The 24,117-nt window shown below is 53.5% G+C and overlaps 1 protein-coding gene across 4 annotated transcripts in view; it reads left to right on the top strand.

Annotated features, from left to right (window-relative positions):
* Positions 1-248: 248 nt before the first annotated feature.
* NEMP2 (nuclear envelope integral membrane protein 2) overlaps positions 249-24,117 on the top strand; it is a gene marked incomplete at its 3' end in the record, with an annotated part of 35,266 nt that continues 11,397 nt past the window's right edge. The window contains exons 1-2 of one of the 4 annotated variants that reach the window (XM_079782748.1): positions 249-323; positions 23,907-24,022. In XM_079782748.1, coding sequence (XP_079638874.1) covers positions 251-323; positions 23,907-24,022 — 189 coding nt within the window. In that variant the 5' untranslated portion in view covers positions 249-250. Of the gene's footprint in view, positions 324-13,556; positions 13,579-18,685; positions 18,818-19,156; positions 20,196-23,906; positions 24,023-24,117 lie in introns of those variants that run through there. The other 3 variants (XM_079782750.1, XM_079782747.1, XM_079782749.1) reach the window with 3 other exon arrangements.

Raw genomic sequence — 24,117 nt, 5'->3', positions numbered from 1 at the left:
AGTCCCGCCCAGTCCTGCCCCGCCGGCCACCTTCTAATTAATTTCCTTTCATTGTGCATGAATCCATGCACTGGGTCACTAGTAACTTTATAATCATGAAGACTATGTAGTAACATGAAAACAACCTTTTGCTATAATGTTAAGTAATAAGCACAATGCAATTGTTCTTACTATAAAGCAGCTGTGTGATCGATTTGTGTGACAAAGACTAACACACCCCATATTTGTTCTGCCCTTTTTCCTTTTAGTGATGGAGCCCACGTCCCGGTTAAGCGGCAAGGACAGCGAGCACAGACCACAGTTCCCAGCCTCCCTGAATCCAGGTATTGTCATGTGACCAGGTTCATATATCTTTACTTTCAGTGAAAGATGTAGCATGAACAGCTAACATTTGTTGAGCACTTAGTATTTCCACACACTATTCTAAGTGTATTAGCATGTATTACCCGTGTTCACTCATTTACTCCTCTCAAGTCCTGTTAGCTACACTGCCTTAATCATGAATCATCAAATCTAACAAAACGTATAATCAAGACTTCAAATAATGAATTTGCTCATTGGGCTTCCTTAATGCTTATGTCAGCCTTTTTAGCGGTGTAGATAAAATAACTAGTTGACAGATTGATTTTGTTTGAAATGAATTACATGGCAGTTACTAAAACAGACTGTAAAGACTGCTGTTCACAGAGCAATTGTTCATTCTTCTCTCAGTCAATACAACCCCTGTTCTAAGCTGGACATGCTGCCACCTAGCCACAGGACCACAGCATGTAACCACGTCGGCAGCTACATGGCATGTGACTAAGTTCCTCCCAGTGAGACCTAAATGGAGAGAGGATGGTGACTTGGGGGGCGTCTCGAAGAAGGGCTCCCCTTTCTTCTCCTCCCCCTTTATCCTGCTTTCTGGGGAGGGGATGAGCTGGCTTGCGTTCCTGAGCTGAGACGCACGCCTTAGCAATTGAGAGCAGCAGCTGAAAGCGGTGGCATCTTCCGTGGGAAGCCACTGCTGCCTTGGGCTAGCTCTCTCCAGACGTCCTTTCGCAGGAAGGAGTAATGATCTGTTTAAACTGCTATCTTGGGGTCTCTGTTAAGTTACTAGTAGCTGAACTTAAACTAAACTCATATGAAATCTAAGCTCCCTTATTTTCCATTCAGATGTGTGGAACATCAAAATGTCATTTAAAGACTTTAACTTAACTGCTTCTCTTGTAAATGTCAGAAGGAAGTAACTAAAGAAGACTTCGCTTCAATGGGTATCGATTCTTATAGTGGGTTTGTATGGCATCTGTTTAAGGCAGTGTTTTCCAACCGTTTTTATGACGGAGCGCAAAAGAAACAATCGTTGTATAGTACCCTGCAAACAGGTGGCCTTGGCCAGAGGCTGCTGATCCGGCTGTCTGCCTATTCCAAGAAATGGGGGGCTCAGTGCCTCAGTCCCCCACCCCTAACCTGTTCACCGCAGCCCAGCTCTAACGGCATTCCACAACTGGCGGACTGCTTCCAGTTACTAGCAGGTAAAATCTGAATCCGGAACCCATTCAATAATCATTCAGGCTTGAGAAAAGCCAGGTGAGCGAACTGTGCCTTATACTTCATTGTTGAAAAGATGCACTCATTGCGTGGTTGGTTGGATTACACAAAGGATTACACATTGCTTATTTCGCATAGAATATTTCTCAGATGGCTTCATTATTCACATGTACACTGAGTATTCTTTTTATACCCAAGGTGTAACGGAAGGGTCTTGTGAATCCAGGGACAGAGAGGGGTTCAAAGAATGAGATTATGCCACTGAAAACTAGTGCCTGGCTTTGTTTGTAAGAGGAAAAAGGGAACTTTTATTAATCATTTTCAATCTACCAGAAGCTTCCAAAGTGTGTTTTTTTCATGAACTCTTTATTTTAAAGATTAGGAACCTACAAGCAGCAGGACTAAAATTCAAAGGCCTTCCTACGTGTCTACGTGCCTGGATTTAGCCCTTCAAATTAATCTACAAAATCCCGTGGTTTCATGGTGCATGTGCCATCGACTCCACTCCTGCTCCCACAGAGGCGCCCACTTTCAAGCTTTACCCTTTAGCCTTCAGGGTGGTTCCCCCCCATCTCAAAAACAGCATGCCCATATAGTCATTTTCCTTTCTAGAGTTGTTGACATCTGCATTTAAGTTCAGAGGCCAAAATACATCTCTTCAAAGCCGGAAAGAGAAAGAGCAGCGCCTTTCCCTGCACAGCCTGGGAGCACGCGTGAGCTCCTTGCCATTCCCTAGAGTAGTGATGGCGAACCTATGACACGCATGTCAGCACTGACACGCGTAGCCATTTCTGATGACACGTGGCCGCTGAGGCGGCCGCATGCCGAGGATGAAACATTTGCTGAATCATCCTGAGGATGGAACATTTGCGAAATTATGTTTTTTCCTCAAAGTGACACACTACCCGAGTTATGCTCAGTTTTTTGGCGAAGTGTGACACACCAAGCTCAAAAGGTTGCCCATCACTGCCCTAGAGCCACGCGCTCAGCTAGGCCGGCCAGGTCTGCTGGCTTTATCGCCACACTTCTAACTGCTACGACGTGATTTTTCAAGGTTCTAGATTTTATCTATGGAAGGAAGATACGGATTTAGTCTCTTATTCTCCCAATATAGTTCTATCATGTTTTTCTCTGATCACTCTTCAGTGTTTACATAATTAAGTGAATATCATTTAAGGCCGAGGCACATAATATACTATGATTATATTGAGTTTCTTGGTACATAATTGCTTTCCCTGGAATTGATAATTTTCTTATTTTATTTGTATGCTCACTTTGCTACTTACCTGTCAACAATTAATTACCCATTCTTTTCCAGAAATGTAAATCTCTCAATACATTCTGCCACGCCCAAGGTCACACGTCCTGGGATGGCCACAGCCAGTGAGAGGGGATGTGTTAGTCTGCTAGGGCTGCCATAGCAAAATACCCCGACTGGGTGACTCAAACAACAGACAGTTCTTTTCTTTCCTCACAATTCTGCGTGCTACAGGTCCGGGGCCAGGCCGCCAGCAGGTTGTTTTCTAGTGGGGCCTCTCTCCTTGGCTTGCAGATGGCCACCTTCTGGCTGTGACCTCACGTGGCCTTTTCTCTGTGGATGCACGCCCCTGGTGTTTCTTCCCTTTATTATAAGGACACCCATCACAGTGGATTACTGCTCTACCCTGCGGGCCTCATTTTAACTCAGTCACCTCGTTAAAGGCCTTCGTCCCAAATCAAGGCTAAAGGGGATAAAAGCCTGGCCATGTTGGCCTGACTGGGGACAATTCTGAAGAGCCATCCAGCTTCAGTCTTCCCTGTGGACTTGGCCGAAAAGGTCCTTGGGCCTTGACTCACAGTCCCGCTTCTTCCTTCTGCAGGTGCTGGTCCCAAGGGCATGCCCCGTAAACATTCTGAGCTCAACTCTGTCTCAGCGTCTGCTTCCTGGGGAACCCAGCCCATGACAGTGTTGGTTCTGACTCAGTAAACTGATTCCATAGTCCACTAATCATAACTGATTTCACGGCCCACGGTTTGAAAGACACTGGCCTCGAGGTCAGCTGGCTGGTTAACTGACAGTGCTTTGATTGTGGGGCAGGGGAGAGAGCACAGGCCAACCATTACCTTGTAGACTTCCAACACATCGAGCTGTTCGCATCCCCAGGCTTGCCCATGGCTTCTATGAGGCCCGGTCTCTCGGATGCTCCAGCCTTTCCCCCTGAGTGTCTCCAGGAAGTCATCGTCCCGTTGCCCGTCCTCCTGGGGCAGGCGGTGCAGCCTGGCCGCGGACTTTCTGTGCCTGGGGGCACAGGAGTAGTTGGCTATCCTGTATCTAAGCTTTTGATTTATCTCATGCTTTGCAACCCACCCCCCACCCCACAGGCTCTTCCAAATCTGGTGAGTCCTGAGCCTTTGTCTTATTTCCAGCATCCCCCATTGTCCGTTCTTTTCCATCAAATGTTTGTTGCTGCCTCTCAGCCATCAGAGCCCCTCTCTCGGTCTCTACTGAGAGGAGCTGTAGACCTATGTTCATGCCACCATCTTCACCGAGAGGCCAGCAACTAGAAACGTCACGCAGTCCTATCCCCGCTGTCCCTGCGGCCTGGGCCAGGAGGCGCCCTAAGAGGAAACGTGATGGACGAGAGGAAGGGACGCGTGCATAGGCGAGCAGAGCCAGCATGGCGGAAACTTGACGGAAAGAGCAGTTCTCTCCCAAATAACGAGTTCGATGCTGGTGGATAAAACACAGAACACGATGCGCCTCAGGTTCGGCGCCGACCACAGGAATGACCGGGGTAGGAGGCGGTTTTCCAGCCGTGGACTCAGCGCCCTCCGCGGGGGCCGGGCGCCCCCTCAGAGAGGTCCTGGGGGAGAAGGGGCCCAGCCTCCCGGGGCGCTCACATCCGCCCTGACACCGAGGCAGCCACACAGCAGCACCGACAGACAAGTGCAGCCGAGCATCCCTCACAGCCCGCCGGGCCCTGCCTCCCGTGAGAGCGGGTCAACACGCTGAGCACGGTTCCCACGGTTCCCAGGCTGTGGCACGTAATCCGAGCTCCGGGAAAAGATAAAGGCGGTCGCCACGAATGGGAAGAAACTCCAGCAATATCTTCCCAATGCTTCACACGTTAAGTACCGAGAAGGTTCCGGAATTGCTCTCTAGTGCTGCAGTGATGACATAGCAGCATCCAGGTGAGGGTGCTGGGGGAAGACCTTAAAACACACACACCAGCAGCAGAGGCTGGCCTCCCCACCTCACCCTGGCCTCCCCACCTCCCCTGGGCCTCCCCACCTCCCCTGGGCCTCCCCACCTCACCCGGCCTCCCCACCTCACCGGGCCTCCCCACCTCACCCGGCCTCCCCACCTCCCCTGGGCCTCCCCACCTCACCCGGCCTCCCCACCTCCCCTGGGCCTCCCCACCTCACCCGGCCTCCCCACCTCACCGGCCTCCCCACCTCCCCTGGGCCTCCCCACCTCACCCGGCCTCCCCACCTCCCCTGGGCCTCCCCACCTCATCCGGCCTCCCCACCTCCCCCGGGCCTCCCCACCTCATCCGGCCTCCCCACCTCCCCTGGGCCTCCCCACCTCACCCGGGCCTCCCCACCTCCCCTGGGCCTCCCCACCTCCCCTGGGCCTCCCCACCTCACCCGGCCTCCCCACCTCCCCTGGGCCTCCCCACCTCCCCTGGGCCTCCCCACCTCACCCGGGCCTCCCCACCTCCCCTGGGCCTCCCCACCTCCCCTGGGCCTCCCCACCTCACCCGGCCTCCCCACCTCCCCCGGGCCTCCCCACCTCATCCGGCCTCCCCACCTCACCGGGCCTCCCCACCTCCCCTGGGCCTCCCCACCTCACCCGGCCTCCCCACCTCACCGGGCCTCCCCACCTCCCCTGGGCCTCCCCACCTCCCCTGGGCCTCCCCACCTCACCCGGCCTCCCCACCTCACCCGGGCCTCCCCACCTCACCGGGCCTCCCCACCTCCCCCGGCCTCCCCACCTCCCCCGGGCCTCCCCACCTCATCCGGCCTCCCCACCTCACCGGGCCTCCCCACCTCCCCTGGGCCTCCCCACCTCACCCGGCCTCCCCACCTCACCGGGCCTCCCCACCTCCCCTGGGCCTCCCCACCTCCCCTGGGCCTCCCCACCTCACCCGGCCTCCCCACCTCACCCGGGCCTCCCCACCTCACCGGGCCTCCCCACCTCCCCCGGCCTCCCCACCTCCCCCGGGCCTCCCCACCTCATCCGGCCTCCCCACCTCACCGGGCCTCCCCACCTCCCCTGGGCCTCCCCACCTCACCCGGCCTCCCCACCTCACCGGGCCTCCCCACCTCCCCTGGGCCTCCCCACCTCCCCTGGGCCTCCCCACCTCACCCGGCCTCCCCACCTCACCCGGGCCTCCCCACCTCACCGGGCCTCCCCACCTCACTGGGCCTCCCCACCTCACCCGGGCCTCCCCACCTCACCCGGCCTCCCCACCTCACCCGGCCTCCCCACCTCCCCTGGGCCTCCCCACCTCACCCGGCCTCCCCACCTCACCCGGCCTCCCCACCTCCCCTGGGCCTCCCCACCTCACCCAGCCTCCCCACCTCACCCGGCCTCCCCACCTCCCCTGGGCCTCCCCACCTCCCCTGGGCCTCCCCACCTCCCCTGGGCCTCCCCACCTCACCCGGCCTCCCCACCTCCCCTGGGCCTCCCCACCTCCCCCGGGCCTCCCCACCTCCCCCGGGCCTCCCCACCTCGCCAGGCCTCCCCACCTCACCTGGGCCTCCCCACCTCACCCGGCCTCCCCACCGCGCCGGGCCTGCCCACAGCGGGGAGCCGGGCAGGGCGTTGCGGAGCTGCCCTTACTCCCGAGTGGGCTCCCGCAGGCAGCCTGCTGGTCCAGACGCTGTCACTCCCATCACCGACCCGGTGCGCCGTGGTCTCGGTGCCCGCTCACTTGGACGTGTGAGTAAAGCATTTCCATTTGGACAAGAGATAAGGGCATCTGTTTGCCTGAAACAAGTCACCACACTCAGAAACGTGCACATACACGTTGGTACAGCTTTCGGAAATAGAAAATCCACTTACTGCGTATGGGGGAGTTTTGAAAACATAATCTCATAATAAGAGATCTGCTTATCAGCTGCTCATTTGTGGCTAGAGCTTGTTAATGAAAACACACACCCCACCCCGGCCTTGGAACAATTGCCTCCTCCCTCCCGAAGCCACCATTGTTCCCCAGCTGCTGAGCAGTGGGAGGGTGAAGGTCTGTCCGGTGACGAGGAAGATGAGTGAGTGGCTCTGTGGGAGGACAGAGCGGAGCGGAGAGGGGGCGCAGGTCCCGGGGTGTGCGCGGGGGAGGGGCCGGGCCGGGAGGCAGCGGAGGGGGAGGCAGGTGTGTGTGGGTGATGAGGGCCGAGGAGAAACCGCACAGAGCCATTTGCAAATGTGGAGGTTTTAAGAAGATATCCACAGAGCCATACAAAAGAGCATCAGGAAATCATTCATTAGCGACTCGAACTTAAAAAGCAAAGGTTTCTGATAATGCCATCGAACAGAGCTGTTTTGAACTTTTGAAATTACGCTTTTAAAGAATTACTTTTCAATTTTAAAAAAAGTGACTTTTGTGTTGTTGAGGCTGGTGGCTGGTGGTCACCCTGCCCCTGCCATGGATGAAGAATGTCTCAGCTCGGATGCGGTTCGAAGGGGGGTCTCTGAGGCGCCTCCGCGCACAGGAGTGGCCCGGCCGCAGGTGCAGGGAGCGGGCCCGAAGGCTCCGGCTGAGGCGCTCCGCCTTTCCGCCCACAGGAGCCGAAAGGGCCCCTTCCCTCCGGCCAGCCAAAGGCACCCCGTCCTTCCTTCTGTAACTACAAACGCGATTCTTCTAAAAACTGAGGCCGGAGCAGAGACTCCCATAACGTTAGGGTGAAATGGGGGCACAGAAATCGTCCTGATGAACAACACGTGTCCTGAGTGACAGGCTGCGACTCAGAGAGCCAGGGAGGGAGGAGCCCACGAGTCGATGAGTGAGTGAACCCGTCGGTCGGCTCCAGGGACCTACCTGGACTCAGTGGCTCTCCCGCTGACCCCCCAGGTGCGTGTGGGAGGTGTAGCCACGGTGACATCGTCCTGCCAACTCCAGCGTCCTGGGCTGAGTTCTGGGTGGGAGGAACCCAAATACCAGTTTGCCTCCTCCCGGCTATTTTTAAGCACCGAAATACTGTATTTGTGTGGGCCCGATATTGTCAGCTTAGTGTGTTTGAAAATCAGAAATCGGAATCCCTCCGGTGAAAGGCAGGCAGAGCACGTGCACACCTCACAGGCGTTCCCCACGGAACAGGGTGGGGCTCGCTGAGAAGCATTTTCATGTGAGTGACAGGAGGAGCCTGCCCCCCTTTGCTCCGGGTCGGGATTCTCTCTGCTCCCCTCATCCTCTCGCAGCCGCACCTTCTCTCCTGGGACAATTCATTCAAGCAGAGCCGAGGCCAGTCACCCGACGCGGGAGCAGGGAATCCCTGTCTGGAACCTCCACCCACGCTCAGACAGGAAGCGCCCGAGGGCACAGTGTACAGCGTCACGACTATGTCGAAGTCTGACCCCCAGGACCTCGGGAGGTGGCTCTGTTTGGAGGCAGGGCCTCTAAGGGAGCAGTGAGGTGAAACGGGGTCTTACGGGTGTCCTGTTCAGCCGGATTGGTGTCACAGAAGAGACTGGGACCCACGCACACCGAGGAAGACCAGGTGAGGACACGGGAGGAAGTGGGCCGTCTGCGAGCCCAGGGGCGGCCTCCGAGGACACCAGCCGGTGACATCTGGATCTCAGACCACCAGCCTCTACAGCCTGAAGGACAGAAACTCCCGCGTGAGCCACCTGGTCTGCGGTCCACTTTCACGGGCAGTTGGAAACCGCTGCCTTGCTCTATACCCCAATCATCCTGACCTATCTGCACTTTGAGTGATCTTGCTCTCTCTCCCACCACCCTTCCTCCATGCTGCCACCAAGACAATTTAAAAAATATATATATTTTTTATTGATTTCAGAGAGGAAGGGAGAGGGAGAGAGATAGAAACATCCATGGTGAGAGAGAATCATTGGTCGGCTGCCTCCTGCACACCCCCTACTGGGGATAGAGCCCACAACCTGGGCATATACCCTGACTGGGAATCGAACCCTGACGTTCTGAGTCATAGGTTTGTGCTCAACCACTGAGCCACGCTGGCTGGGCCAAAACAATCTTTTAAAAAAATTTTAAGTGCAGCCCTAGCTGGTTTGGCTCAGCGGAAGGAAAAGCATGGAATCATCTGGAACCTGCTGTTGGTGGAGAGCTCTGCCGATGCCCTGGACCCCCAGCAAGATGAACACGTGGGTCCTAGAGCACACTGAGCCTGAAACATCGCTGGAGGCAGAAATGACAAAACGGAGGCTGACCTTCAGGCATGTGGAATAGCTTCCTATGGGTGCTGGCTGTAAGGACGTCTTAATAACGCATTAGGGTATACATTTATTTTGTATTGTTTTCTAACCCTTTTCCTTTACAATAGATATGATTAAAAGTAACAAAAATATTTCACATAAATGGTAGCCATCGCAACCAAGAGAGAATGTCAGCGAGATTCTCTCATGTGTATTATTCAAGACTGATGAGCACTTAAAGGGGCATTTCCGGATTAGTAGACCGAGCAAAGAGAAAGAGGAAAACCAGCAAAAGGGGACACAGAACCGGGTGGGATGGGAGGCAGGAAGAGTAACCTCTTAACCCTAAAAAATCAAATCCAATGAATACTATGGGGCTTAGGTGAGCCCCCCCCCCCTTTTAATATAAAGTAGGCTTAGATTTTACATAGAGGAATACATCTCCATAAAGCCCCAATCACTGGGAGGGTCTGGCCTTTGAAACTCAGAGCCTAAACATTTCCTTGACCTATTCTAGCCATACTTTCATGATTGCTGAGACAAGTTCAGAGCCTTAAATGTGTAGATGGATTATTTTAAACATCCTTGTTAGGCAATGATGTTTAAGTGAAAACAGAAACGGAAAAAAGGAGCGGGGGGCGGGGAGGGGAGGGGAGGGGAGGGGTGCAAACCAGCCTACATGAACCTGCAATTCCAGGGACACACCCACAATGTGGTCAGGACAGACAGATTCCAACCTGCAAAGTGCATGCCTGAACGAGGAGCGCCTTCCTCCCCGCTCCTCTGCCTGCTCCGGGTCTTAATGGCTTCCCCGGCCCATCATGCCGAGGGGCAGTGGCCTAGTTCACGCTCACAGAGACCATCCCGATGAGTCACCGCTCTTCTCCCCCTCCCTCCTTTCCTCTGTGATCCCCATCACCCCGCCTTTCCCCTGGTAAGCCGTCCTCCTTTTCGGGCGTTTCTCCTCTTCATTATGAGAATAGAACACGTGCCATTTGGGGGAATGAGTCCTTTAGAGTAAAGGTGTATTACAGGTCCACTAAACAAGTCTACAGGAGGCAGAATACGCATTTGATATAGAAGCAGCTGCCATTTTGAGTCCAGGTGTAAATTTCGAAAAAGAAAACACACTTATCGAAGTTTAGAATAACAAATAAAAGTCATTTTTCAAGGCAGCATAAAACTTCAGATTACCATCTTCAGACCTGTGATGGCTCTGTGAGCGGTCCAGCATATCAGGCGCCCTGGCCAGTGTGGCTTGGTGAGCCTTGCCCCACGCAGAGAGCTCGCTGGTTTGATTCCTGGTCAGGGCACCTGCCGGGGTGTGGGCTCAATCCCCAGTAGGGGGCGTGCAGGATGCAGCCAATCCATGTTTCTCTTATGGATGCTTCTCTCCCTCTCCCTTTCTCTCTCTAAAATCAATTAAATATATATATATATATGTGTGTGTGTGTGTGTATATATATGTGTGTGTGTGTATATATATGTATATATAAAATATATATTATATATACATATATACATATATATACATATGTATACATATATATGTGTGTATGTATATACAGTGTTATGTATATATGTATATATAATATATATTTTATATATACATATATATACACACACATATATATATATACACACACACAAACACATATATACCTATAGATAGATAGATAGATAGATAGATAGATAATATATATGCCACTTAGTGTTTCCTTCCTGTTTAGTTCGATTCCAGTTTTTTCTTCTGACACTGACCTCTCCCTGTAGAGGCTGACACCCACTCCGCCCCCGCTCTCCAGGGCCAGCGCTAGTCACTTGCCAATGGGAGCAGCAAGAGGGTTACACTGAGTGGCCAGATTACTATGACCACCTGACGTTTGTAGGCACATTAGCCGTACCCTGCATCCTATGGGATATGGAAGCTGAAGGCCTGTTCGAACACCTTTGATGTCTGCAGTTACCAAGATAAAACGTCTCCAATTCGCACAGGAACACAAGGATGGGACAGTCGAGCATTGGAAAAAAGTCATGTGGTCCGATGAATCATGTTTCTAGTTGCATCGTGCGGATGGCAGAGTGAGAATTTGGCAGAAACAGCATGAAAGCATGCACCCCACATGCATGAGTACAACGCTTCAAGCTGGTGGGGGCAGTGTTATGGTTTGGGGCATGTTTTCCTGGCATGATTTGGGCCCTTTAATTGGTGTGGAACAATGTCTGAATAGCACAACATACCTAAGTATCATTGCTGATCAAGTTCATCCTATCATGTTGATGGCATATCCCAGTGGTCGGCAAACTCCTCAGTCAACAGAGCCAAATATCAACAGGACAACGATTGAAATTTCTTTTGAGAGCCAAATTTTTTAAACTTAAACTTCTTCTAACACCACTTCTTCAAAATAGACTCACCCAGGCCGTGGTATTTTGTGGAAGAGCCACACTCAAGGGGCCAAAGAGCCGCATGTGGCTTGCGAGCCGCAGTTTGCCGACCACGGGCGTATCCCAGTGGAGATGGCTTCTTCCAACAAGACAATGTGCCTACCTTGTATTGTGCAGGAGTGGTTTCAAGAACATGAGGGAGACTTTACCTTGCTTAGGTGGCCCCCACAATCCCCAGATCTCAATCCAATTGAGCATTTGTGGGACGAAGTTAAAAGAGCCATCAGGCAGCTGGTTCCACAACCATCCAATCTCACAGAACTGATGGACACCATGCCTGATGGACAGTGCTATTCATCAGGCATGGTGTCAGATTCCTCGCATCACCTGTCAACATCTCATGGAGTCAATGCCAAGAAGAATTGCCACAGTATTGAAGGCAAAAGGTGGCCCAACGAGGTACTGATGGGGTGGTCAGAATAATCTGGCCACTCAGTGTAGTCTGCTGAGGGGCGACGGTGAGAGAGTCTAAGAACGGCTTTACTTCCCTGTGCAAGGGCGTGATGGAAGGGGAGCCACTGCCCTGCCTTTGGTCACAGCGGTGTGAGGACACAGCACCAGAGCAACGGCAGGAGGAGAAGCTCACAGACAAAAGCCAACAAGCCGAGCAAGCGTGGGGGAGTGGAGAGCTGAGGCTGAGCAGGCCTCCGCGCTGACCCGCGGCCCCGCTTCCTTCCACCTGACGCCGTAAGCGTCTTCATCGTTTAGGACACTTTTAGCTGGAAATTCTGTTACTTGTCGTTGGAAACATCCCAACACATGCCCGGATGATACCGGCAGACTTCGGGCCTGTCCTAGGGCAGGGCTTTTAATCACAGCAAACACAGGTAAGGGGGAGGGGAAGAGGGAGTTACTGAGATGAACTAAGTCACAGCTATTCTTTTCCATCTAAGACTTTGCTTAATATAAGAAGAATATATCTAATTTCAGGCAGAAAGACTTCAGAGGCAAAATATGATTAACAACATTAGCAGAAATTAGAAGTATATTAGTTGAATTATTTACACTTTGGACTCCTCACAATCTCTGTTCAAACATGACTAATCTAGAAATTATGATTTTTAAAACAGTTCAGAACAGATAGACTTGTGTCAATTTTCTTCACTCAAATAAAATACTATTTTTATTTTAAACAAACCTTATAAATTTCCCAACAGTTGCTTATCCTTTCTTTCCTGGCCCAAGACCAACAATACCATCCTGGGAAACAAAGCGAGTCAAAACCCTGCCCAGTTCTGATCAGCCAGACAGACTAGATCAGACAGCACACCGGAAACAGTCACTGAGATCGGACCTAGAGCGAGAGCGAGAGCGGGGCAGGAGGGGGGCATACCGGCAGAGGAACAAGGTAGGAGACTCATCTCCATCTCCCAGTCCCCACAGGCCCCCTTTTAAAAACTACGTGAGTTCTTTCCAAAAACACATGAGAGGAAATAGATTGAAGAGTTTTCTGGATAGACTGCGGCCCTGGGGACATTCTGAAGAACGTGGTCAGGAACTGAAAGGGAGAGGGGGAAATCCCTGTTTTAACTGAAGGGAAGGGCTCCCGATGCATACACACATCCTTTTCTCTTTTTTTTTTATTAAATATATTTTATTGATCTTTTACAGAGAGGAAGGGAGAGGGATAGAGAGTCAGAAACATCAATGAGAGAGCAACATCGATCAGCTGCCTCCTACACACCCCCTACTGGGGATGTGCCCTCAACCAAGGTACATGCCCTTGACCGGAATCGAACATGGGACCTTACAGTCCACAGGCCGACGCTCTATCCACTGAGCCAAACTGGTTTCGGCTACACACATCCTTTTCATTGCCCGTAAGTGACTAACACACACACACACACACACACACACACACACACACACACACAAGAGTTTACATAAAAAGGATATCTGCAGTTTATAGTTTTCCCTGAAAGAAAAGAGAACACTTTCAAATATAATTATCTTACTATAAACTATTTTAACAAAAGTTAATCCAGTGTGTGTGGGGGCGGGGGAGGGGTTAGGTTGTTGGGAATAACCGACTGAGAAACCGTGTTTCTTAAGGGTGTGTTGGCTGCAGAGGAAACCGTGGCAGAGGCTCCTTAGGAACCGAGCGATGTGGAATTGGAGGGGGCCCAGACAGACGAGGGCCCCCAAGCTGGGAGAAAGTACTGCAGTGGGAGTTGTATAAAGGAAGGAATGATGGCGTGTGGCTCCTGTAATCTTTACGGCATCGGCAGGTAACACTGCAGTGACAGACCAAATCTTTACGAAAGAACCCAAATAGTGGAACTTAGACTATTTTAATTCGTTTAATTAAATGTTTCACCTACCTAGATACCACGTGAAAGCTCCTAAATAATTTCTGACGTGAACTGAATTTTACTTCTGATTCATGATGACTGGTTGTAATCCCATGGCAGTCATGGGAAGTTAATTAGTTAGGAAGAGCAAGAACTCTAGAAATAAAAAATGCAGAGGCTGGAAATTGATTCGCAATCTTTTTCATACCAGGTGGAAATGGTTAAATGGAAATAAAGCACTTAGGTCATGAAAGTAATTTAAAGGAAGCTCTTTATTATACATTGGTCTTATTTTCAATAAAAACATGTCATATTACAGCCATATGAATTACTTTAAAATGCACACACAGTATTTTAGTTGGGATTACAACCTTGTCTAAAATGCTCCTTCCTGTCAAGCATGCAACTGGTAAAACTCAATGTTTTTGAGCCACTTGGGTAAATATTAAGGCACATTTTGGGCTCTTGCCCCGAGGGACTGAGCCGGTGTCTGCAGGGTGTGCCTTGGGAGTCTGTTCCCAATGCTGTACGTGTACTTATTGCCCACACCGCTGGCATTCCGGTAAGAATGCCAACTTCTCCACTACCTCAGAGATCAGGTCCCCCAGCATCAGTGCTGCGTTCTGCTGTAGACACGGACCCGGGTGTTTATCAGAAGTCCACAGCTAACACCTGTAGGCACAAGTGGGCAACTGCTCCAAAAAGGAAAAGAATCTTGTCCTTTTCACTCATCCCTTTTGGTGTGAGATGTCTGGGCTGGTCTCAATATCCAGTTACAATCGTCTTATGTCAGTTCAATGGCAAGCCCAACGACAACTTGCTCACCCTACTGACCCGCTGGTGGGCAAACTCTTTCCTCTGTTTTCTAGTGGAGCCAGAGAAAGCAAGTCCGCATAATGCCCTAGGAGGCTCCCTACAAAAGTTTTGCAGGTGCCCTGTTTACATGGGGTTTGGTTTAGTGTAGTTAGTTTACTAGTAGTTCCTGTCCCAGAAAGAGATAGACAAATGCTGGTGTAATTTAAGGACAATAGACTGCAATGATCAGTGTGTTCATCCCATCTGCTTCTCAAGAGAAGGAAGCGATATTCCATGAGGATGTCAAAGGACCTACAGGTCTTCCTAACTCTGACCACCCTCCTGATTCTGTCTTCCTGTGTTTTTCCTTCTCGCGGGTGTCTTTGTCACCACAAGAAGCTTAGGCAGGGTGCTCACCTGTTCACACCTTTAGCACACAGTACTGGCTAAGTACTCTAAAGCTCTTTGTACAATTGTGATTTTATTTTATATTACTAGAGGCCCAGTGCACGATCGGGCCGGATGGGGGTGGGGAGGATGGCGGGAGGAGGAGGGGCCCAGATAGAGTTGTCAGTGCTGGCACCAGGCCAGGCCTTGAGATACGGTCTCATGGCCCCTTCCAAGCACGTAGGCCTTCTTTCATAGATCACTGTCAGCTTTCTTGGGAACAGGATGACCCTGTGAATAACATGGTCATCAATAACATGACCCTGACATTACTTAAGAAAAACTGTTTTGTCTTAAATTACTTACTCTGCAAAAACAAGATGTGGTAAATGGGTTTAAAAGCAGTCCTGCACAAAGGGTCAGGGCTGCTCTCTGGACTCCCTTCGTGGAGAAAGGCAGAGCAGCGCCGGCCGGCTATAAATTTTAATTTGGTCTGGACTCCAGTGGTCGTTCACTTGCGTTCGCTCCACAACAATAGCCACTCAACTTGCTTCTTTTTTTTTTTTTTTTTGGCGGGGTTGGGGGTGGGTTGGAGGAAGGAGAGAGAGAAACAGATTTGTTGCTCCACTTTATTTATGCATTCATTGGTTTCTTCTTTTATGTGCCCTGGCTGGGGACTGAACCCAAAACCTTGGTGTATCCGGATGATGCTCCAGCCAACTGAGCTACCTGGCCAGGGCCCCACTCAATTTCCTTTTGATTGGTATTTGGAACATGTTTTTCTATCCTTTTCTTTTTAATCTATATAAATAAGTATATCTTTACACGTAAGGTGTATTTCTAATAAATAGTATATAAATAAGGTTTTCCAGTATGACAATGTTTGCCTTTTAATTAGGGTTTGGAGACTTTTCTGTTTAATGTAATTGTTGATGTGATTGGATTAAACCTGCCATCTTTTGTTCTCTATTTGTTCATTCTTTCTCCCTATATTCTTGCCTTCTTTGGGGTATTTTATGGTTTCGTTTTATTTCCACTTTCCATAGTACTGTAGCCGGTGAATGTAACAGATTCTTTTGCGGCGACAAGATTTTGTTGTGGATGACGGGAAGGAATACCCCCTGGGGGGCCTAGAGGGTGGGCAGGCTCTAGAAGCAGGGCCAGAGGCTCATGCTAACCCTCCAGGTGTCTTCGTGGTTCAGGTAGAGGACACAGAACCATTCAAATGATCCAACCCAAACTCCTAATTTTCCCAGGCCTGGGTTGGGCCCTCCTCCCAGTCGATTCTACGGGGTTTCCCCGACCTGAACCAATCCGATTTCCCCTTGTTCCCCGGCTAGGGCCTCCCCTGCGTTTCGCCACCTGACTCCCCCGGCGTGTCCACAGGTTTCATGGCATCATCTAGTTCCTGTTGCCTCACCCTGGGGAGGAAGTCCTCTGCCCATCAGTTCCGGCTCCCAGGCCGGGAGATTTCCGTCCCAGTGGGAGGACTGTCCCCTGGGCCGGCCCTGGAGGGACTGTGAATGCGTGTTCACCAGTGAACTGGACAGAAAGCCTGCTCTGTTGCTGCTTCTGCCTCCCAGTTTAAGATCACTGAGTTCCCTTTGCTTTCTTCCTTACGTTAATGACTGTTTTTCTCATATCAGTAACTAGCTACCTACGCTGACAGTACATCCAAAACCAAGCTAAGTCAGAATTACTGTGGTTTAGGGGAAAAAAACAAAACCTTTGTGCAAGAGGCAGGAACACCTCAGGCTCTGCCATTTCCCCGGAAACACCCTGCAGGGTCAGAGTTCAAGGAGTATCCGTTTACTTGTAAAAACCATTCCTCCAAGAGGAAGGTGACCAGATGGGGACTTTTTTAAAACGCCGTGGGACGCGGGACAAATTGTTAAAAATCGGGACTGTCCCGCCAAAAGCGGGACGATCTGGTCACCTTATCCAAGAGTCCTCAACAAGGAGGTCCCTGAACTTTCTAAAAGCTGTGCATCGATGCGTGCATGATGCCAGGAGTCTGAGGGCAGCTGGGCCAATTATAGGCGGCGGGAGTGGCACCAGGGGTCTGACCCTGACCCGTGGGGTCAGACCAAACCCGGGTTCAGCAACCGGGGTACGTGGGTCCTGGCTGGGAAAGAATTCAGAGCAAGGCCCACCCTGTAGGAGAACATGTATCAGGTAAATCACAGGGGGAGAAACGTAACTGGCAAAAGAAAGGGCTGAGGAAACAGGTTGTGGAGGTAAAGAAAGCGCCTAGGAGCTTTGGAGTGAGGAAGCTAATGGTAGCTTCCTAGGGGGATGGATGGGGGGGAGGTAAAGGCATGGGCCTGCTCCCAGGAGGAAGAGAGACTGGGTCCTGTCCTGAGGGTTTCAGGGCGGAGGTGTTAGGGGAGGCCCAGGCCCAGGGGAAGATCTCCATAGACAGTCAGCACTCTCCAGGGGTGTCCTCTCAGGGCTGAGTCCTCTCAGGCTGTGGGCTCCACTGATTGGCCGGCACCGGGTGGGGTCATTATCCAGGGCAGCTGGTCCCGAGGGCAGCTGGGCTGGTGCTGCTGCTTTCCTGGGCCTGGGGCTGGCACACAACTGAGGCCCAGATGCTGTCTCCAGGGGAAAGGTCAGGGGTCCAACCACATGACCATCCACATGCGAGGGGAGGAAAGGTCACCTGGGACGAGGCCCCACCCTACAGCTGACTGTCCATTGCTAGGCCCGTGGGCTGTCCACCCTGGTGGCCTGTACTGGTCCATGTCCTTGCTCTGCTCACGGCTGTAACTGCCGGCCTCACAACCTTTCTGTGGAGCAGGGACAGGGAGTCCCACTCAGAGTTGGAGGGAAAAGGAGCCGATTGTAGGGGATGCTTACTGCCACCATGGGGTTCTCTGAGATACTTCAGCAGGAGACGCGAGTTAGAAGAGAGGAAATGACCTTTTAGCTAGTAAATGTTTAATATGACATTGAATCACCTTAAAGGGTTCCAGGGCCCAAGGGGCGTCTGCTGTTTTGCTGTTGTTGTTGTTTTAAGTACAATATAATATTCAAGGCTGCACGTTCTATACTAATTATCCATATTAGTATTGATGGTTCTATACTATGTTTCCAGTTTTATTGAGATATAATGGACATGTCTTAGTTTTAGGTGTACAGCATAATGGTTTGAGATGTCTATATTTCAAAATGGTCATCAAAGTAAGTTGATATCCACCGCCTCACATAATTACCAAAGCTTTTTTCTTATGAGAATTTTTAAGACCTCCTCTCAGCAACTTCCAAATATAACGTACGGTATTGTTCACTTCGGTCACCATGTGAGCCTCACATCAGAACTTACTGATCTGATGACCTTTGGTCACCTTCACCCAGGATGCCCCCTCCCCCCTGGGGCCACCAATCTGTTCCTTTTCTTCTTCTTCTTCTTAAACACGAGGCCATCTTAAGGGGGGTGGTATTGGTGGGCACTTTTCCGGCCTCTTTACACTGAAATGTGTGTCTTTGAGCTTAGACCTACAAGGCTATTTATGCATCCACATTGCCAACCGGTGACTGCGTGGTACAGAAGGGAAAAGAAAGGAACCGCTTTTACTCGTCACGGGGGAAGCGGCTGCAGGGCCCGCCCCGGGGCGGTGAGGATGGGGGGGGGGGCGCCCCGCCACCGGGAGGTCCTCAGTGCCCGTCCCGCGGCCCCGCCCCGCAGCCCCGCCACCGGGAGGTCCTCAGTGCCCGCCCCGCGCCCCGGGGGAGGCCCCGGAAGCCCCGCGCGGAGGCCGGTCCTGCGGCCCCGGGAGGCGGGGTCTCGCCTTCCCGCCGAGGGCGCCGCCCCGCCCGCCCCGCCCTCTCCCCTGACCCCGCGCGGCGGCGGCTCCGGGCGGCGGGGCCGGCGGGGCGGGGCGGGGGGCCGGCGGGATGCGGGGGCGCGCGGGCCCGTGGTGGCTGCTGCCCTGGGCGCTGCTGGCCGCGGGCGCGGGGCGCGCGAAGGAGCCGCTCGGGGCGCCGCTGGCAGGTAACCGCGGGCGCCCCTTCCCGGGCGGGAGGCCAGGGGGGCGGGCGGGCTCCCCTGCCCCGCGAGGGCGCACCCGTGGCGGCCTGGCCCGGCGGACCGGCCCCCTTCTCCCCGGCTCCCGGGCTCCCCGGCTCCCGGCTCCCGGCTCCCGGGCCGGACCTGCCGCGGCCTGAGCGCAGGGGCCGTGCGCCCGGCCTCCCGTCCGCAGCCGCCGAGGCGGGAGCTGGTGTCGGGCTCCTTCGGCCTCAGCCTCTGACCCCGTGACCCCGTGACCCCGTGACCGTGACCGCACACAGACCCCTCCGCACGGGAGGGGGGCGGGGGTGGGCCGGCGCGGGGCCTGGCTCTCAGGGGCACAAGGTGGCTGCTGGCGGCGGTGGGTCGTCTGTGCGGGGACCCCAAGGTCCCGGCCTGAAGTCGGGGTTCTGGCTCCGAACTGCCGCTCACCCCCAGTCCTTTTTCTCCGTAACATCCCGTGAGGTCTCCTGGGACCCCTGCCCACCGGTGCTCGCAGCGCTTCGGCCACGTGAGGACTTGTAGCTGGGACCCCCCTCCCCCCCATAAATCCGGGTTCCTTGTCTGAGGATGGGGTCCATGATCAGAGTCTGTTACAGCTGCCAACTGCGAGGTCTGGGGATCGCCTTGGGGAACCGTTACACCAGTTTGCACTGAACAGACTTGTGTTTGGCCTTGACTGTGTCAGGCAGCGCTTTGACGGCATTTTATTCAATCCCCACGGCAGTCCTGCGTAGGGGGTGGTAGGTAACATTTATAAGCCCATTTTACAGAAGAGAAAACGAAGGCTCGGTAAGGAATGTGACCAGTATGCTAGTCATCTGGTGAAAAAGTCGATCACCGTACCGCCAAGAAGGAGGGTTTCTGAGCATGGCAGCGGCCGGGATATTATCCACAGCCCTGGGCCCACCCCGGAGCCAAGTTCCAGTTCAGTCTTTACGCTCACACCCACTTGTAGAAGGCCCGGCACAGAAGCTTATGGACTGTCGTTTTCTCATCAGTGGGAGGGTGTGCTGTGGCTGAATGGTTCCCCACGCCGCCCGCACCTTTGTGTGTCTCAGGGACACAGTGTGTTTCAGATTCTGTGTCCCCGACTAGGTGTCAGCTCACTTCCCTGTTGTGTTAACCGAGGCCCGCCGAGCTGCCGTCGGCCTGGGTCTTGCAGGAAGTCTAGCCCATCGCGCGGAAGAAGGGCAGTTTGTGTGCCTGACAGCGCCACTCGCCACTCGGGCAGGCCGGGCCTGTGTCCCAGTGACGCTGCTGCGGCCTGGACCGCAGTGTCCAGAGCTGCTGCTGCTCTGAACGCACTGGTTTTCATGAGGAGCCTGACGCCAAACAGCTGGTACTTCCTCTCATCACACAGGTGAGAGGACACTTCCTGTTCTAAACTCCATCTCCCCCCGCCCCCCCCCCCCCACACACACACACAGCCCCCGTCCGGGAATGGAGGAAGTCTAGGCGGAGGCCAGTCTCTGTCACCCTCTCTGATGTCACGTCAGGGGCAGGTCTGGCCGAGAGGAAGGGCTGCGAGTGGTTTGCAAGCCGTGGGTGAGGTTCCTAGAAACCACGCAGTATCCTGGGGAGAAGTTCAGGCCTCGTTAGCAGTATTCCGATTTATCTGTGGGAGAAGGAAAATGAGTGCTTGAAATGAAGATCATACTTGAATACACATTAGCATGTGCTAATTTCAGTTTCATTTTCTAATACGCATGTTCGTGGAGACATAAAATACCAAGATTTATATTCAAGTCATGTTAGAAAACAAAACAAAAAAACTGGGGTTAGTAGAACCGAGAAGTTACCTTTGTGACTTGGGCGCTCCGTGCTAACTCCTCTGACAGTGTGAATTGACAGTGTAACACCCAGAAACCCCTTTTCCGTGTCAGCTTTCCGGAGTTAAGGTTCGGTGGGTTTTGCTTTTGTTTGTCCTATTCTTCTGCCTCCCTTCCCTGCCCCAAAGAGGAGCCGTGGTAGGCCGAATGGAGAACATGGGAGTGGAGTCGGTGGTTTTACGATCCTGGTCTAGTTCCACCTGAAGATACTTTTTTTCTCGTGTGAGGACCATGTGAAGTTACTTTCAGGAGGAACACTGCGGAAATATTTCTCTGTCGGAGGTTGTTGAGGATCTAAGATTTGGGGAGCGTTTGTGCTTCTTATTGTAGGCTGCTCTCTAAGTAGGCTTCAGTACCACCTGCCCCTTTCTCCAGTTTGACCGAATATGTTTCTCTTATGAATGATGAGACTCTAACTTAAATATGTCCTCGCACACGTAGGAGAAGTAGTGCATGACAGCAAACCACAAAGGAGGGGTTTTAAAGTTACCAGTCAAAGCAGGGGAGACGCAGCTGTCCCTGTTGACAGACCAATTCAGTATTTATAAAGTGGGTGCCATTCAAAAGGAACGAAGAATCTCGTTGGTTAAAGTAATCCTGACTCGAATCCTTTGGTGATGTCAGTAATGGTGCTGTGTCTCGGCAGGTGGGGCACGAACATCACCGAGTCCACTCAGGTTGACTGAAAGGATCGGAGAGCCTGCCAGGGACTGGGGAGCGCAAGAGGGCGGCGCTCACTCACGGCTTAGACGCTGCCTTGCTGGGCAGCCGGGTGAGGATGGCATCCGGGCCGGTCCCCAGATCCTCCGAGAGCTTGGGAGATGAGCTGGAGCTGGGACGGCCCATGCTTCCAGACGTTTCCCGATCTGACTCGGGTCTGAGGGAGCAGACACCTCGTTAGGGGTACCCTCCCGGGTGCAGACGGATTCCAGCCCCAGGGGAAGCCGCGGCTCTCCATGGTAGCTGCCCCTCCAGGTGAAGGATTCTTGCTGCATGTTCAGGGGCCCCTGGAACTCCTCTTCGAGTTCTGGATGCCCTGGGAGGGGTTTGCTGACATTACTGCGGGCCAGCAGGTCCCGTCCTAGTGGGGCGACCAGGGGAGGCTGAGGCCGCTTCCACGGAGACACCTGCCCACAGACGCGGCTCACAGCCTGCCATGGAGCTCCGTAAGCCGCGAGGCTGGCTGCACTTCCCGTTCCCACCCGCAGGTGGCGACAGAGGCGGTAGAAACAGCAATGCAATTTCTAGGGGCTCCCTGGAGGGAGGGCAGGCCTGGGACTAACAATCTGAAACAGCAGTTTCAACCTTGGTCATCTCACGGCACACACAACCTGATGGCGAAATCCCGCGGCACACAGAACATCGTTTTTGCCGATCTAACAAAAAACAGGTGCACGCCGCTGCATTCGCACGAGACGGCTGTTGTGTGGCCGTTGCTGTTTCTTTACCTGACAGTCTGCGGGCAGAGAGGCCCGGGCCCCTGACGAGTGGTCAGGTGTGGCGTGTTTTAAAAACCCCTGGCGGCACATGGGCTGAAAATTGCTGATCGGAGATACAAGGTCTGGCTCTCTCTAGGGAGGCGGGAGGCCAGCCACGGTACCAGTCCTGATTGTCACACGTCACCTCTCAGGCCTCGTCCAACGAGCCTGTGCCTCGAGGTTCGCAGGAACTCCCTTGGAGCCAGGCGTGTGGCTTCTTGGGGCTGGGCGTTCCTCGCCTCCTGGGTATTTAGGAATTCTGGCGGGTTGACGGAAATGCACTCGCCTTAGGGGGAGGGTCATGCGGGCAGCCGCAGGACGCCGTGCAGCGCCGACACAGGGTCTCTCATGTCCCAGGGGTTGTCTGAGCTCGACATCAGGTGTATCTCAAGAGCAGAGGCTACTCGAGATTTCCTGGGGAGGCGCAGCCTGCAGATGCTTGTTAGTGGGGTTTCTCTCGGGGTCAGCAGTCCGGGCGACCTACCCCGTTCGCACTTCCCCGTCTGGTTGACGATGGGTGACATGCAGAGCACATGCATGTTCCTGCTCCTGGGCGTGCCCTCGCACCCAGTGCTCTCAGGTGCCGAACACGAGGAAACAGCAAGGAGGAAAAGAGGCGCTGGAGGGCCGGAGGGGGGTGGGCAGGCAGCGGAGGGAGGCGGAGAGCAGGTCCGGGAAGGGGAGGTGGGTTTATTACGGTCCGGTCCGGGGGAAGCCCGTGGGGGTTTGACGTAGGCCGGTCGTGCGCTGCGATGGACGTTTCTGTGCAGATGACGGGCCAGGCTATGGGGAAACGGGGCGGCTCTGGAAGCAGGAGGCGGGCAGACGGCCTCGCAGGCTCCCGGCGGAGAGGAGACCGGAGCGCTGACTCCTAAGCTCGGACCGCTCACAGCTCCTCGGGGGCATCGTCTCGCTCTTACGAGTTAAAGCACCCGATGACTGAGGAGCCAGTCTGAGGCCCACGGGGAACCGGCCCTCGGGGAAGGTGGCCGTGGTTTGCCCGGCTCAGGCCCGAGAGGACCACGGCCGGCCTCTCGCTGCGGGTGGTGAGATGTCCCCTCCGCGCCGTCCTGCGAAGGGCTGGCGCCCGCGTCCCTCAGCTCGGTGCCCTGCACACACTCGCCCCCCCCGCCCCCCCCCCCCCCCCCCCCGCCAACTTCTGTCTCACTGCCCGCAGCTCAGTCTCCGGTTCTTCACAGGCCTCTCCGCCTCCTGGGCCCGGCCCTCGGCCCCCTTTCTCCGTCTCGGGCGGAGGGCGTGCCTGTTCTCCGTGCTCGCAGCGTGCTCTCCGTGCTCGCAGCGTGTTCTCTGTGCTCATAGCATGTTATCCATGCTTGTAGCGTGTTCTCCGTGCTCATAGCGTGTTCTCCATGCTCATAGCGTGTTCTCCGTGCTCATAGCGTGTTCTCCGTGCTCGTAGCGTGTTCTCCGTGCTAATAGCGTGTTCTCCATGCTCGTAGCGTGTTCTCCATGCTCGTAGCGTGCTCTCCGTGCTCGCAGCGTGCTCTCCGTGCTCGCAGCGTGCTCTCCGTGCTCGCAGCGTGTTCTCCGTGCTCGCAGCGTGTCCTCCAATGTCGTCGAAGTCCTGGACTGGAACTTTGGTCTGTCTCCTGCTGGGTTGCCTTTAATTACCAGAGAGAAGAATTTTTTTGGTCATAGATTATAAAAACAGCTACCAATGTCCCTGTGAATAAAAAAGAAAAAAAAAGATAAGATTCTGGGCAACTAAATATTGAGGAAATATGTTTTCTTTTACACTTTCAGTTCCGAGGTGCAGAGCTTTGAAGGAAATGGATGTAATTGAAACTTCTGCATCAGACTGTTACTGCTACCATCAGAACCCCCGAACCGAGTGGAAATACATATGGTCAACCGTGCAGGTAAGAGCGCGCTTTTAAATCTTACCTGACAACAGGGAATCGGTTTACTTTTCTTTGACTTTGAATCAAGCTCCTTAAAAAGATGATGGCTTTAT

Source organism: Cnephaeus nilssonii (assembly GCF_951640355.1).
Source record: "Cnephaeus nilssonii genome assembly, chromosome: 10".
Taxonomy (NCBI): domain Eukaryota; kingdom Metazoa; phylum Chordata; class Mammalia; order Chiroptera; family Vespertilionidae; genus Cnephaeus; species Cnephaeus nilssonii.
The sequence above is the reverse complement of the archived record's forward strand: the minus strand, read 5'-3'. Positions and strand labels throughout refer to the sequence as shown.